This window comes from Poeciliopsis prolifica, unplaced genomic scaffold (assembly GCF_027474105.1).
Source record: "Poeciliopsis prolifica strain line A6 unplaced genomic scaffold, Auburn_PproV2 SCAFFOLD002, whole genome shotgun sequence".
NCBI lineage: Eukaryota > Metazoa > Chordata > Actinopteri > Cyprinodontiformes > Poeciliidae > Poeciliopsis > Poeciliopsis prolifica.
The window spans coordinates 11,888,685-11,905,005 of record NW_026562377.1 but is presented as its reverse complement, the minus strand read 5'-3'; the positions used below and the strand labels follow the sequence as shown (position 1 = coordinate 11,905,005).

The following is a 16,321-nucleotide window of genomic DNA, read 5'->3' as shown; positions in this document are numbered from 1 at the left end:
TTTTTACATCACAAATCCAGCTTTTCCACCTTGCTATCTTCACGTTTCAAGTCCATCTTTCTTTCCTCCTGTCACAAAGTGTGCGTCACTGATGCAAAGATAATGCAGGCTGAATGAAGCAGTTGGTTGTTGACTTGCTTATGAAATTAATACAACAGAAGATTTCAGCCAAGGCTATCCTGCTTTAACCCCTGCAGAAAAGGAACTTGTCCAAAACATCCTGACTTACTTTTATCTTGTTTTATGTACTTTTACTTATTACAACCTGGTGGAAAATATTTAGATTTTTGATTTGTTGACATTTCTTGGAGTTATAAAGGCAGGCAAGCACAGAAAAACTCAGATGTGAAAAGTTCATTGCAGATTAGCTTCTAAAGTGATCTGAGCTGGCATGTTGTCGTTCGGCTTTACTCTGTGCTTGTGATCGGGTTCTCTGAAGTCCAGAAACCAGAGCAAGGCAGATCTAGGGGGTGCTGCCAGTTCACAGCATGTTTAGTTATGAGAGCTGATCAGCACCGAGGCACTAAAGTTAATGTTTTGCACCTGATCAGCTGTTTATTTTTCAAAATCTTAGCGTTTGAATATTCTTCTGACCAGATCAGTGTCGCCTCAGGGAAAATGCTAATTTTGTGCCATTAGGAAAATTTCAACCTATTTTTCAGCTTTTCTTGCAAATACGAGGAAAAGTTCTCATTGTTTTTGCACTCTGTCACAAGATACTGTTTTCACAAATTTGTATAAATAGAGAAATTATTTTGTGGTTGAATGAGCTATGCTCTAATCCAGTTGTTTATAAGCTTCCAGACAGCTTTTAGAAATATTGAACTTTAATGTTGAGAGCAAAAACTGAAGGAAGCAGCCCCACTGTTTAATTAATGTGTTCCTTAGCAGCCAACCAGGGTTGCTGATTGGATAAGACAGTAAATGCCTTTAATTACCCCCCCCCTCCCACAACGCAGTGTGGGCAGGATGTGGTAGACGAGCGCTGGCTTTACACGCTGACTTATTGTCCCACAGCGCAGCCGTCTCAGCCAGTTAGGCCGAGAGCACTGATGAAACGTCGTTTATTTTACCTCCACTGTCATCATCCTGGTTTGTTGCTCTTTCCTCTGCGGGCCCGACACCTCCCGCCTGGCCTGCTGGTGTTAGTTACAGCCATAACTGCTCAAGAGACATAAAAGCTGCAGTGATAGACTGGCTGCAGAGCAGAGGAGAGCGTAGAGGTTGTCCTCCTTCGTTCACTCCCTCCTTCACACCACTCATGGGAAGAGAGTAATTGTTAACTCTGTTGTCCTGGGAAACCAGATATGGATGACACTAATGTCATTAATTTGTGAGGTCTGTTTGCCTCTGCTGATAATGTCTTTTCCTGTATTTAACCAAGCAAAAGTATCACTGTTGGAGTGGTCCGTTTGTCAACAAAGATTCTTATTTTTGCACAAGTGAAAGCCTGGGTATACAAAATCTTTGCAAGGATTTTTATCTAGTTTCTTGTACAAATATCTTAGTTTCCCCTTAGATCAAGTGTGCTAACATATAAGTAACTTTTCAGCAAGATTTTAGGTAAATAATTTTTTAAAATGTATTTTTAAAAGTATACTCGTTTCACTGGGAGATATTTTCATTTGTAACATGAGAAAACTAGCCAATGAAGCTAGTACATTTTATGTCAATATTAAGCAATTATTGTCTTACAACATACTTCTATATCTTGCTAAAAAGTTACTTGTAAGTTAGCTTTGACTTGTACCGAGATATTTTCACTAGAAGCTAGACAAAAAATGTATGGTAAGATTTTGTTTTTGGTGTGTTCTTTGTGAATTAAAACTAATTCACAAAGGACTTTGTTTTGACTACTTAAAGCTGTAGTAAATATAACCTGGTTCAACAAACCTGAACCAGTCTTCTGGTTCAGGTTTGTTGTGATGTACCTAATTGAAGAAGTTAAGTCAGTGAAACCATGTAGTCTGGTGCAACAAGCATATTTTCATTAAACGATTGCTGCAAAAATGAAATTATTGCAAGTAAAAAGGGTTTTGAAAACGGCATATCATTTGGTTTGGTGTTGGTTTCACCTTCCTGAAAGTTTTGGTCTTGACTTGGGCTTGGTTTGCTCTGGTCTCTGTGGTTCTGGTTGTAGATGTGGTCCATTGTTTCTAAACTGCAGCTTCAAACCACAGCAATAATACTGCTTGGCCTGGAACATTAAGCAAACTACACAAACTATGGAAAAAGTACCAGATGATCCTTTATTTATGTCAAATAATCCTCGACAGTCCTTCATGGAAAAACTATATTAATTAAATATTTATCATTAATCATTCAATTCGTTTAGCCCCCCTAATTAGTTTTGGATTATAGATTTATAATTCTCCACCTCTAGGTTTATGACATGCTGCTTAACTTACTCCTCTGTTTTCTACTTTGATGTTTTTCCTTCACAGGAAGCGATCAATCTGCTGGAGCCCATGACTAACGACCCAGTAAACTACGTGAGACAAGGTGCCCTCATTGCCTCTGCCCTCATTATGATCCAGCAGACTGAAGTTACCTGTCCCAAGGTGAGTGAGTCAGGAAGCTGGCTTTATTGTCTGCAGCCTGGATCGATGAGTTGTTTGGGACTTTTGTGTTCCTCATCAAGGAAAACTGGAGAAAGTAAAATACATCAGATTTGTGCAGAGGAGAGAATCTATTTGGGAAAGCTAAAACAGAGAACGTAGCTGGCATAATTGCACACACTCGGCCTTGAGGCGCCCCGGCCATCGTCACTGACTGCTAAGAAATGCCAGACACATTTTCAAAGACCTCTCATCTGCACAGCAACAGATCTAAGAGCTTGAGCTGTTATGCAGGATTGTGCTAGGAACCCTTTTCTTTCAAATGTTTAGTCGTTTGAAACTTTTCTTTTAAGTTTCAAACGACTAAACATCAAAGGATATCACATTTATGTTTCCTCCAGGTTTTTTGTGTTTTGGCTCTATGTCTGTATAATATCTGGTTTACAATTTGTTGTTCATAGCTATAAATGTAAAGCTAAGATCTGTCCATTCTGCTTTTGCCTCAATTTTGCCCAGTTGGTTGATAAATATCCAGTCCAGCGTTTCAGTCCAACAAGGACTGCAGTGTTTGTAGCCTAGTGGTCAAAATGCTTTGCAGAAGTGTTGAACACTTCATTTTGTTGTGTGATACTTTAGCAGTTTGATGTGTTCACATTTGAATCTACTTCTTACAAATATTTAAAAGTTTTGCTTTTCCTGAAAAATATGTAATTTGTCAAACAAAACATTTTTTCATAGATTTTTTAATGACATAATTCAGAATACATTGTTCATACTGGTGCTTACAATCCTTGAAAATGTTAGAATTTCAATTGGGTGTTTGTAGAAAGTGCTTGATTTTTGTGTAAAGCCCTTGAAAGTGCTTGATATTCATACCACACAGTTTTGATGTGTGTAGTTGAAATAAAGGTTGTCTTATATTTTATAATAAAGTCATTGATATTGGAGGATTTGTTTTTGTTAATTTAGTGTTTTATTTGTGAAAGACATTTCAAAACAAAATACTTGTGTGAGTGAGGTCCCTGCTGTGTCGAAAACTATAACATTAGCGGTAATAAATGTAATGTAATGGTGAATTGAAACTGTATTTTTGAGTTAATTGTTCTTGGTTTTACCTCCAAAGTGTGGCGCTGTAAAAGTTTGAAAACTAAAATGCTTGAAGGTGCTTAAATTTTTCTGTGGGAAAACTGCATAAACCTTAAAAATATATACGAACATATTTTCTTTTTAGGTGAATCAGTTCAGGCAGCTTTATGCTAAAGTGATCAACGACAAGCACGACGACGTCATGGCGAAGTTTGGCGCCATCCTGGCCCAGGGAATCCTCGACGCAGGTCAGCCTCCGATCAGAGCGGCCGCAGGTTTACCCTCATCTCTCACTGAGATTAAAGATTAAACCGGCTGGTGGTTGTAGATGTGGTCTCACCCCTCAGGGGGAACAAAAAGCTCTGAATTGCTTAATTACACGACGCACGAAGCAAACTGCGCTTCGTGGTTTCTCTGTGCCTTTCCACCACACAAAGTAACTCCGGGTGCTGACCACCCATGTGCGCCATTTCTGGAACACATCAGGCTAAGGTGCGTTAGCGCCCGGGGGTCCTACCTCAGCTCTCCGCTGCTCTCGTTGGCTTCCACCTGGTGATTACTGTTTGCCTCAGAGTCTCTGTGTTTGTATGTCTGTGTGAGTGTTTGTGGACACAAGCAAGCAGTCGATGTGTGTGTGAGGTCCATGAGAGCTGTACATCATCAAATAGAGAGCGCTTCAAACAAATCCGACAATCAATGTACAAAAGAACTGGTGAGCTCACACTGACAGAAAGCAGCTCTCTTACTGAGTTGTTTCCAGATGGAAAATACTTATTTGTGATAAATTTGTAAAAAGCTTCCACTTCAATTTTTAGCATATTTTTCTTTCCCCACAGAAGCAATCATGACAAAAACACATATGAAATGAAGAAATATTTGAAAAGAAAACAAACAAAAAAAATAAACAAAGACTTTCTTAAACATTATAACATGGTGCAATGCTCAAAAATGTTGGTTCTGCATATTACTGCCCCTTTAAGAGAAGCAGCCTAAGGGTAACCTCTGAGAAGCTCAAGAGGGAGGATATGTTTCTTTAGTTCTTTGGGGAAACGATTAGAGCCTAATACAGGATGTACCAGGAAGAAAACTTGTTAGAGGCTGGCCTGAAGGTTCACCTTGAAGTAGGAAGGCAAGATCAGAGCATATAGAACGGCCCAGAGAGATTGAAGATCTCAATGCAGTTGAGCTTGGAAAATGTTCCTCCCAGATACTCTTCATCTGAGCACACTGAGCTTTAGGTATTTTGCAAAGAAGAGTTTGAGAAAAATTCACTTTACCGCAATAAAAACATGCACCAAAATACTCACTGTTCTCAATTTGGACCTACTTTGTTTCAGTCAGTCTGTCATATAAAATCTCAATGAGATCCACTGAGGTATGTGGTTATGCAGCCTGACCAAATGTAGAGAGTTTAAAAGATGTTCAGCTGGTACCTACCGTCAGCCTGGGATCACTGTTTGGTTTTCCTGTCAGCACTGAACAGTTTGGATGAAAGTATCTCAGTGTTGAGGCTCAATATTAAACCAGATCTGGATCCAGTTAGACTTCAAGCAGTGAATCACTTCACAGTCGGGCATCCCATCTTGTAATTTTACAAAGAGTCAAACAGTTTAGCGATCCTGCTAACAGAGAAACAAAGAACTTCTGCCTCCCACATAAACATGGCTCAAGCTGCTTTCTTTTTTTTTTTTACTGGTTTCCACGTTTCCTTTTGAATTCCTCAATCTGTCCAGCTTTAGAGCAGGATGGTTATTTTGTCCCAGGAACTTCATTATTTGTCAAATCAGCAGAATAAACCTAGACTAGATTCTGATTGCTGGTGTTTCTTTGTGGGTTTCATAATTTCTCTACATCATATTCTGCTGCATAATACCAAAATAGGTTCAGATGGAGAACATGAACTGGACATCAGGCATGTTCAGGCTCTTGCAGCGTAAATGTTTAAGTGTTCTGGATCCTGTAGGTCGTTAGTGGCGTTTGAGGTGCAGGGAAATTGTATTTAATTTCACTGGCGGAAGTGATTAGAGCTCAGTTTCATGATCACTGGTCCTCATTAAGCAGGAAATGTCAGCCTCCAGATCGTCCTTCCTCACTCTCCGTATCCAAGTTTTCTTTTTCTCACCTCAGCAGTTTGAGCGTCCACTCTTCCGTTTTACTGATATAGCTTATTAATTTGCCGTTTCACCCAGAAAAACAACCCCTGACTTTATCCTCTTGTCAAAAATGCGCTTTGGTTGTTCATACAGTTATAATACACCTCTGAAGGATCGCCGCTGTTCCATCATCCCCCCATAACAGCTCTCTGGAATGAAAATTGGCTCTCCAATCTGAGAGTTGGCAAAAACAGCGGGAGGAGATGGTGGGGGCTCCTTGTGAAGTTCGCTCATACTCTTAAGTATTTAAGAGACTTTTAAGAACGGGCTTGTGGCGCGGCGAGCGGAGCTCGTTAGTGATTTTGGCCGTCGTTCAATCTGCTGCAGAGGAAGGAGGTTCAGATGTCAAGATAAGGCTCTTGTGTTGAAGTCATCCCAACGACCTCAAACCAGAATAGATGGGAGGCGACAGCAGGTGATTTAAGTGGTATTGTTTAGCATGAGTTCATTTTCAGTTGGAAGAACTACTCCCCTGTGAGCGACGCCCACAGAGATGACGAGTTCATCCGCTTGCTCTTCCCCTCCTTTTGTCTTCTGGTTTTTGTTTGCTTGTTCTGGACAGAAACTCACTGGATTCTGTTGAAACTTTGGCCAGTGTCGTTCACCTTTTCAGCTGACACCAAAGATAAATGTGACATTTGTCTAATTTAGAAGAGCAGTCGCTCTGTGAGTCACGCTGTCATGGAAAATTTTTCCCCTGAGTATTACCAAATAGTTTGTCATGTTTAAATAAAATACCAGAGTGAAAACTGAGATGTCTTTTCTGGCTTACTAATTTGTTTGGAACATGAAGCTCCTTTGACCTAAACTTGTAAATATCCCTAATTTAAAAATGATTATATGGTATCTTGTCAAACAAGAGGTTCACATATGTAGCTTAAATATAATTTTTAATATTCTTATGTACGGACATCAAATACAGTCAGCTGGGCTGCTACACACTCTTCAATTTAATCCAAATTATATTTTTTTAAAATGGCACCAATGGATGTAAAGATATATTCCTATTGGCATCACTAGTGCTCATCACCTATCAGCCATCAGAGAAGATGTCTGCATCTTATCCAGGCATTAGACTGACAAATTATTTCGTTAGAAATGTAACTAAAATTAGAAGTAGTCAGTAGTCCTCAGTCAGTGCTTTGTAGATGAATTATGAATCTGTTTTGCTAAGATAAAGATATTGAATCTGGTTTGATCACAGGATGCAGGAGGCGGTGCCTGTCTGGGTGTACTTGGCTTGACTCAACGTCTTTGTTAATTATGAGCAGAACACGGCAAACTTTGGGTGGTGAACATCCTGGAATGAGCCCTTGTTAACCTCACAGACCCTCATCTCATCATTTAGAGCACGACTGGTATAAAATGGATGACAGCTGTTTTAAAAGTTCAGCTTCTTTGTTCACCGACTGTCAGTCACAATATCCAGTTCAAACTAGAAGTTTATGTGCACCGAATAAAAAGACACATGCACCTATTTTCCCCTTCTGAAGTGACATAAGACCACATTTCTCTTGTTTTTGATCAGTTAGTCTCCAAAATTATTTCCACAGGATAAATCCCACAATAATGAAAGAATGTCAAACATTTATTTATTAATATCTTCAAAATCAGAAGTTTACATACTGAACTATTACTGTCTTTTTAAACAGCAGGCAAAAGCACAATATGAGAACATTATGTAGACATATTGGCGCAACATCTAAAGTCATCAGAAGTGAAAGTTTGAGCACAGATTGGTTTTCAAATGGAGAATAATAATCAGCATACAGACAATGTGGTTATAAAGTGGCTTAAGGACAACAAAGTCAATGATTTGGTGTGAATGAATCCTTTTGTTACATGGACTTTATTACATTGATATGTTGGACCATCTCTCACAGACCTTCACGTCATTATTTTCCACATAATCAACCTGATATTTTATTCCATTCTCTGTCATATTGACTTGTCTCTGCTCAGCCTGAAATGTCTCTCGTCTTCCATTGTCCAGGTGGACGCAACGTGAGCATCTTTCTCCAGTCCAGGACCGGCCACACTCACATGCCGTCGGTCGTCGGCCTGCTGGTTTTCACTCAGTTCTGGTTCTGGTTCCCTCTGTCTCACTTCCTGTCGTTGGCCTTCACACCGACAGCCATCATCGGCCTCAACAAGGATCTGAAGGTACTGAAACGGCGACCGCTGCCTCTGACCGCTGCCACTGACCGCTGCATGACTTGCTGTTCTGCTTATAGATCAGCAAAAACCGAATACAAATGAGACATATTCAAAATTATTTATTTTGATATTTTGCTATAGATCAACACAAAATAGTTACAAATTACTATTAACAGATTTTCAAAACTGTGGTACATTTGTTGTTAACCCCTTAACTCTGACATACGACTTGAAAGTATATTTAATTCTGGCTTTAACGTTATCATCAAAAACTACTTTTAGTCTGACAAGTGAGCCTCATCAAAATCCATTGTCTAAATTCCAGGACTTTTGGTGGATATTAATATGATGCTGATTTCTAAAGCCACCTAGTTCACATGACTTAATTTAGGGGCATCGGAGTGAAGGGATCAGAGTAAAAGTGCTCACCACATTTTCATTTTTGCATTTTTTTCTAAAAGCTAAAAAGTTATGTATCATTTTCTTCTGTTTAACAGTTATGCATTGCTTTATGTTGATGTTTTTGTTTATAGCCTGACAGAACAATCTAAAGTTGTAAAATTAATTTTTAAAATCACTTTTGACAACTTTTTGTTTCCGTAGTTCATTTAGTGCAGAACGTCTGTGGGTCTGTTCTGGCCTCCAGCCATTCGAACAGCGGTGCCAACAGATCAGTGTGACATCCTGTAGCTTTAAGCTGACATTAAATAGGCTTTATCTCCTCTTTGCTTCTTGAATCAAGAGCACCTGATATCCAGGGGACTTTATGAGCTGCATATAAACGAGAATCTGCTTTAAACAACACAGAAAAAATGTCGGAGCACCAGGAGGTTTGTGCTGTCAGATCAACTCGCTGCATAGTTTTGGTTTAGCAACAAAGCACAAACCTCTCACAAGTAGACTGAAAAATAACTTAATTTGTCATAGAATCAAAGAAATGACAGTGAGATGAAGTAAAACCTGCTGGTTCCACAAACTGCAGCAGAATGCTGCTGTTGGAGTCGCTTAAATCATCTCGCTTCAGTGAACTGGTCTTAATCTGGAGCTTTACACTAAACAGAAGCAGCTGCAGCTTCATGACAGAACCCTGGTCCTGTTTCACAGAAGACAAAGTCTGCTGCTGTTAGAAGAAATTAATAACTGAGGTTTAAGCTATTGTCACAGAACGTTGGTTAGAAATAGATTTAACTCTTCATTTGGTGCTTCACCTCAGTCCCTAGGATGACTTTGCCATTATTAATTTTAGCCCTTAACATGCAAAAAAATGTCACTTTATTATTTCATAAATTAGGCATTTCATTTTTAATCTTTATTCAAATGAGATTTTTTTTTTGCTAATTAGTTTCTAAATAAAATTCCTGGGTCCTTTGGTCACTTAAAATAATGCTTTCCAGAAAAGAAAAAAAAAATGAATGTTTCAATATATTAATTTTCCAGTTAATTGCATTATTTGCCATATATTATACTCTTTCTTTCTCACTAGTTGTGAAGTGTTTTAATGGATCAAATGTCCTTTTGAGCAAAGTTATGAATTGTAAATAAATATTTTTTAAAAGGTCATTTGAAATGCTACATGTCAATATACACTTTTTAAAATTTCTTTGATTTTAGTCATTGCATTAGTAGGAAATATTTGATTTAAAAAAAATAATCAGGTGGCCAAACTGGGTTAGAAATCTGTATAGAATATGCCTGTCAACACTTACTACAATAATTGAAAGATTGATTTTTTTTTTTACGTTTGTTTGGGATTATTGTATGAGAAAACCAATTCGAAAGCTTACCTATATTTGAACATCACCTGTTTATGTCAAAGCTCAACAGAATTACACAGTGACTTTGTGCATTTCTGACACTTTGAGCTTCTAATGCGGCAACCTTGATTTAAGCCTCTAGCTGAGCAGCAATGAGCAGCTGACTGCAGGCTGTACCAGACCAGATAGCCTGACTAATTACTAATTATAAGTAATTATGGCATATGGGGTCTCAAACTCCAGTCCTCTGGGGCTTTTAGCTGTCTGTCTGCTTCACCTCATCTGAATTAAATGATTAGGTCATTAGCAGGACTCGTTCTGAGATCATTATTATTATTTTAGCATTAATATGTTTGTTCCTTTTTGGTTTTAAGTAAAACCATTTAGGTAATATTTTACATTTCAGTGCACATACTGTTCTTTAGGCAGGTAAGAATCAGTCAACGGACCATACAGAACAGTTCCATGGATTCTGACTTGACAGTTGGGAAGTTTTTGATTTTTTGTGTGTGTGTGTGTGTGTGTGTTTTGCAGATACTTAAAAATATAAACTTATTTCCAAAAAAAACGGGGTGGGTGAATTTTTAAGCGCATGGGCTGTCTTTAGAAGCAGATGAGACCCAAATGGTGCAAAATGTGATTATTTTTTTTAATAATTGGTCTTCTTTCATAAACTAAAATACTTTCTGTCAAAGTTGTCCTACAGTGAAACTGGCCCTTGCCTGCACACAAAGTATGAACTGATTTGCATGACATCAGGAGAGATGGAAATCTGGCTCTCTACCAAAACCAAACTCTGATTAACGTCTTAGCCTGCCTGGCAGCGAAGGGTTCTAAACACAAAGGTCTGGGGTTGTCAGTCCGCTCAGTCTGACTTCACCACTTCATGTCTTGGGTGAGAACTGTCACTCTGCTAGATTGTTGAAGATTGGTCTTGGATGTAGAGACCTAAAGATTGGATGTAATTCTTCTCCTTCTCCATCTTCCGGGTGGAGAAGAAGCATATGTAGGTCACAGAGTGGCTCAGACAGATCTCAGTCCTGCAGAAAATCACCAAGGCATGTTTTGGAAATAAAAATCATTAAAAAAACAAGAATTTAAAAGTAATCGAATATGCTGCATTTGTTATAGGATATAAGAATCTTCCTATCGCTTAAAAAAATGATCTTTGCTGCTTCCTCTGTTCAGATGCCGAAGGTGCAGTACCGCTCCAACTGCAAGCCCTCCACCTTCGCCTACCCGCCGGCTCTGGAGGTTCCCAAGGAGAAGGAGAAGGAGAAGGTGAGAACGAAGGCGCCACGGCGCATTTCTGACATTTTTACTCCAGGAAAAATGATCTCGCTTCGTATTGATTTATTAATGATTTCGCACACCCACTGGCAGAACTCATCATTTCCTTCCCCCGTAGTGTTTATTTGCCTAACATCTTCTGGCCTGTTTCTTCTCGGTTGCTCCGAGATGCGGGTGGAGAACGTAGCGGCAGATGTTTATTTTGTGGTCGGCTAGCTTTTGTGCTTTTTAAGCAATTTTTGTAGAAGGTCTGAGCTGTCTGTGGTGTTGTCTTACCTCGTGGAAATGTCTCCATCTGTTTGCGTGGCAGGTCTCCACCGCTGTTCTCTCCATCACAGCCAAAGCCAAGAAGAAGGAGAAGGAGAAGAAGGAAAAGGAGGAGGAGAAGATGGAAGTGGTGAGTGGAAGCCTCCAGACGTTTTCACTGGTCCTGCGTTTTTAACGCTGTGGTTTTTAAAGAGGGATTCTTTTACTGCAGTTTGTGTTAAACATGATGTAAATAAACCTAATTGCATTTACGTTTTATAGGATATTTTTGATACAGTATCATTTTGGGAGATTTCTAGCCCTGTAGGAGGTTCACACTGAATGTTCAAATGTATTCTGTTTTAATGGGAAAACTTTATCACACCCTTTACTGAATGCCTCTGGTATTCTAATAAAATAACTGTTAAATGGTCTTTTATTGGAGTATTTGAAACACGCGTTCATTCTTCAGCCACTTAAGCTCTTTGAGTCCGACTCCGAACACACACCTCGCTTCATTTCTCTTCTGCGTTTCTTGATCTTTGAGACGGACCAGAACCGGTAGAGACTTACTCTGGGGTTTTCTTTGGGTGTGTGCTGCATGTTTGATTCGCTTTGCCACGCCGAATCTGGGCTCCGGCGCTGAGAGACAAGCCTGCAAATGTCTGGGCCGTTAACCTCCTGAGGTTCTTAATTCCTGCTGGGGTGAATGTAACGGAGACCTTTCTCCTCACAAAAGTATTCAAAAATGTCTTGTATTTGTTGGTTTTTATGCAGTAGATCAACTTGGAACGGAAAATAATTAGGAAGTAATTATGAGTTTAGGTCCAGACTTTGACTGGATTTGAACCTGAATTTCAGAATTCAAGTTTTAACTTCACACGGGGCCATTTTTCAAGATGGCTGACATTTCTGAGCTCCTTAGACCAATTAATGCCATAACATGTTCCCATTTTTATGACTTGAGTAAAATTTGTCTCTTCATATGTTTTCCACAGTGATTATCTTATTTGTGCAATGTTAAAGTGATAAAATGTCACAAGATAAAAAATATCCACCAGAAAAAAAACAAAAATGGAGGAAATGTATATGATTTCTATGGATCAAATTATATATGATTTTCATGTGTGATAAAAATGAATAAATTTAGTGCAGAAATACATTTCTCTTGATGGCCATGTTTCCATGGCAAGAATGGCAGCCATGTCTTGGTAGGTTTGCAAATTAACTTTCTAATTTGAGACGATGGCTTCCTTTCATTACTTTGTTTTCGCCTGTCACATAAAATCCCCCGAAAACCTTTTAGTTTGTGGTTGCAATGTGATTTAGAACAGCTCAAGGGATACCATTACTCTCTGCAGGCATTTACAAGAGGAATAAGTCAGTCAATTTTTCTGTTTATTTTTCCCGTTACAGGAAGTCCAGGAGGGCGAGAAGGAAAAGGAGAAGAAGGATGAGGAGAAGGAAAAAGAGAAGAAGAAAGAGGTGGAGCCAAACTTCCAGCTGCTGGAGAACCCGGCCAGAGTGATGCCGGCGCAGCTCAAGGTCCTGACGATGCCGGAGACCTGCCGCTACCAGCCTTTCAAACCGGTAACCACAACCTCCATGGTGATGTGTGGAAACATCTAAACAATTCTTCGCTTTAATAATGACGTGCTTCCCATATAACTTTCTTACCTAAAACCTTTCAGAGAGGACATGTCCTCCAAAACAAACTGCTAGGTTTGTTGGGTTCTTAAGCTTTTAACTCGTATCTAAAAGTCTAGAAACTTCCTCTCCGTGGCTATAAAGCAGAATCCGGCGTTCCTGCTGTAAATGTTGACATCGCTGCAGTAAAAGGCAGGAGCAGCGTGCAGTCACCCACTAGACGCTCGCTCCAGTCCCATAAAGAGGAAGCTCTGTTTGATTCTTGTGTCCAGCAGGCAAAGCTTCAGAGTATTGCGCTGTACGCAGCGCCGTGTCAAGCGCCAAAAGGTTGTCTGCGCTCGTCTGAAGTTCAGTTGTGCCGCCTTCCTTTTAAGGGTTTGTTTTTGATTTAACGGTCGGGTTTAGGAAGTGGAAAGGTTTTACAGACTTATCTTGAAATCTGCTGAATGTAACAGCATTTATTAAGAGATTTCCTGTTTAATTTGGTGGAGATTATTTTTTTTTCCCTGCTTGTCTTTTTCAATTTTGTTCAAATCAAGCTGGCTTCAAGCCACCATCTTTCTGAGTTGCTGATGGTTTAAAATATCACTCAGTGTTTAACCTGTTAGCCCGCTGCATTTCTGATTCCTCTTATGCTTCTGTGGCCAGCTTCACATCGGGGGGATCATCATCCTGAAGGACACCAGCGAGGAGGAAGAGGAGCTGGTGGAACCCGTCTCAGCTCATGGACCCAAAATAGAAGAGGAAGAGCAGGAGCCAGAACCTCCCGAGCCTTTCGAGTACATCGACGAGTAGAAATGTTTCCACAGGAATGGTATGTTCACGTGAGTCTTGTGATTGTTTTTCTTGCCGTTTTCGCTTCTCCTGTTGGCCAAAAAAAAAGTTTCCACATTTACTGGCACCTGTGGTAAAAAAAAAAAAGAAAGAAAGAAAAAAAATAAGGAAATCTATTATTAGTTTGTTAGGAATACTGCTATCAAAACAGGTTAGCTTAACATTTTAACCTTGTGTTGGACACAGGATGGCTAGAAAAAGGATAAGAGGCGAGGGTGGAATTAGGGTTTTAATTGTGTTTCTTATTTTATGAAAACACAGCAATTGCAAAGTCATGTTTTTTCAACATTAGCAAAATATTGACAAAGTTATAGGAAACGCAGCTATAGGAGTCAACGCTGTCTGAAGCACAACGCGGTGAACATGAACTCCTCATCCTGCAGCCGGCAGGAGAAACCTTCTCATGAACTCATCTGTCTTCAAGCGCCATAAGGATTCCTGACTGCTTGATGTGTTTGTGTTGGACAGTCCGCTGCCCGTCTCCCTTTATCGGGGTGAACGGCTGCGTGTGGCGAGACCGATGAGGTGTCAATGACCAAATTAGGTCCTCTGTCTTTACCGTATCGTCTCTCCACGAGGCTGAAGCGCTGTGGCGGATTAATGGCCGCAGAGAGGATAGCCGGCTGACCTCATGGGTTTGGATTGGATGGTGCAAACAGATCTGAGGGCGGCTGAAGGTTCAATAAGGTCCAGGTTAAATACACAGAGCATGTTCAGTCATGGCGTCCTGACCACTGTGTGATCCAAAAGGTGATCACAATTCTCTTTTGGACAACAGCAAAAATAAGAAAAAGTTTTCAGCAAATTGCAGCAATTTTCAAAATAATGATGTTCTAAGAGGTTTATTGATTATTTCTTTTAATTTTTATTATTTCTGTTTTTCTCTCGTCAGACACAAGACTTCAGATAGCAACGCTTAGCACCCTTCCATCTTCATATCCAGCCACATCCTTTATTCTCTTCTTCTTCTACATGTTTCCTTCCTGTTCTGGCTGCTCATTGGCCACTCAAAGAATATATCACATTCTCATTTTGTATATTTTTTTTCTGTTCTGTTCAATAAAGAAAAATGACATAATAAAAATTGAAGAGAGTGGGTGTTTATTTCACCACCCGTCCCCTGAGGGAGTTTCTCTAATGTCATACATTTGATCTGGATTTGCTTTTAAAGCTGAGGCGATGTTGCTGTAAAAACGTTAGAGCTGAGTACTGGGAGTACTGGGAGTACTGGGGGCCGAGGAGTGGGCTTCATACCCTAATCCTAACATATCCAACTGAAAAATGCAATAGAATAGTAGTACAGCAGCTCAATAATTAAAATATACCCCAGTACATAGTGTACAAAAATATCAAAAACAACATAAAATGAATATTAATAAATCACCTATAAAATCTAAATTTGAATTGTAGAATATGTGAAGAATGTGACCAGATTTTTATGGGCTGCGATATGAGTGCAGAGTGAAAGACTTTTTAGTGTTGGTCTGTTCAGTGTGTTTACATCGAGGTGTCCAATCTTTTTGTCACTTGAGCCAAAATCATGAGCTCAAACGTTATCATGGACTAGAAAAAATGGAATTAAAACAAATTGAAATCAGCTAAATGTAGGGGTTTTTTAGCTGCTCAACAATAAACTAATAGGTTTATTTTGACCTATCAATCAGTGCAATTTTATTTGTACAGCATGTTTCAACAGTGAGGCATTTCAAAGTGCTTTACATCATAAACACAAAGTCATGCCACATAGAATCAACAATCAAAACATTACATTAAGTCAAGCGCCGTTGTTAACTTCAGAATTGATTACGTTTCGAATACAATTCTGAACGGATGCGTTTTTAGCCGAGATTTAAAGGCAGTCAGTGTTTCAGCTGTTTCACAGTTTTCTGGAAGTTTTTTCCAGATATGTGCGAAGAAGCTGAATGCTGCTTCTCCTCGTTTTATTCTGGTTCTGGGGATGCAGATTTCTACTCATCTGGCTAATCGTTGCACAAAAAGAACACTTTAATAATAGTTTGATATAAAACATGGCTCCTTTTGCACAGCACCATCATCCGGTTTAAGAACACCGGTTTAAAATTCTGATCTACCATGTTTTTATTTTCTTCTCAGTTTCAACGTAAAAACCATTAAAGGTAAAATCTTGTAAATACCTGAAACTATTCAGAGCGATTGGAAAACAATTTTTCTTTTCCTGGGAAGGACATATTTCCTAAAAAATCAATCAGCAATAAAATGAAACGTTCAGTTGCAACCCTCCATGTTGTAAAATTACTCATTGCAGAGGAATTTTTTATTTCATTGTGGGTTTTTTTTTTTTGGAGGGGCGGGGGGGTGTTTGACAGAGGATAAAGTTTATCGTCTCAAGAGGCCGGTTTCCCCAGCTCTGGGTTCGGTCGGTTGGTTAAACAAAGCTTCCTGAGCAAAAGTGGTTTGGAAATGTTATAGGAAACGACGACACCGGCAGCTCTTTTATGCATCATATGTTTGACTGCAAAGAAAAAACATCAAAAATGTGATTTGCTGCTTGTCGGCTCTCATCATGGAACAAACCCATGTGAGTCTCTGGCCAGACATATTTAGGTCTAATCAATTC

The 16,321-nt window shown here is 39.4% G+C and overlaps 1 protein-coding gene across 2 annotated transcripts in view; it reads left to right on the top strand.

Annotated features, from left to right (window-relative positions):
- Window positions 1–14,814, top strand: part of psmd1 (proteasome 26S subunit, non-ATPase 1) — a 33,903-nt gene extending 19,089 nt beyond the window's left edge. For both annotated transcript variants that reach the window (XM_055054066.1, XM_055054058.1), the window contains exons 18-25: window positions 2,445–2,561; window positions 3,790–3,892; window positions 7,791–7,960; window positions 10,897–10,989; window positions 11,309–11,395; window positions 12,661–12,834; window positions 13,540–13,705; window positions 14,618–14,814. In XM_055054066.1, coding sequence (XP_054910041.1) covers window positions 2,445–2,561; window positions 3,790–3,892; window positions 7,791–7,960; window positions 10,897–10,989; window positions 11,309–11,395; window positions 12,661–12,834; window positions 13,540–13,686 — 891 coding nt within the window. In that variant the 3' untranslated portion in view covers window positions 13,687–13,705; window positions 14,618–14,814. The remainder of the gene's footprint in view (window positions 1–2,444; window positions 2,562–3,789; window positions 3,893–7,790; window positions 7,961–10,896; window positions 10,990–11,308; window positions 11,396–12,660; window positions 12,835–13,539; window positions 13,706–14,617) is intronic.
- Window positions 14,815–16,321: the final 1,507 nt, after the last annotated feature.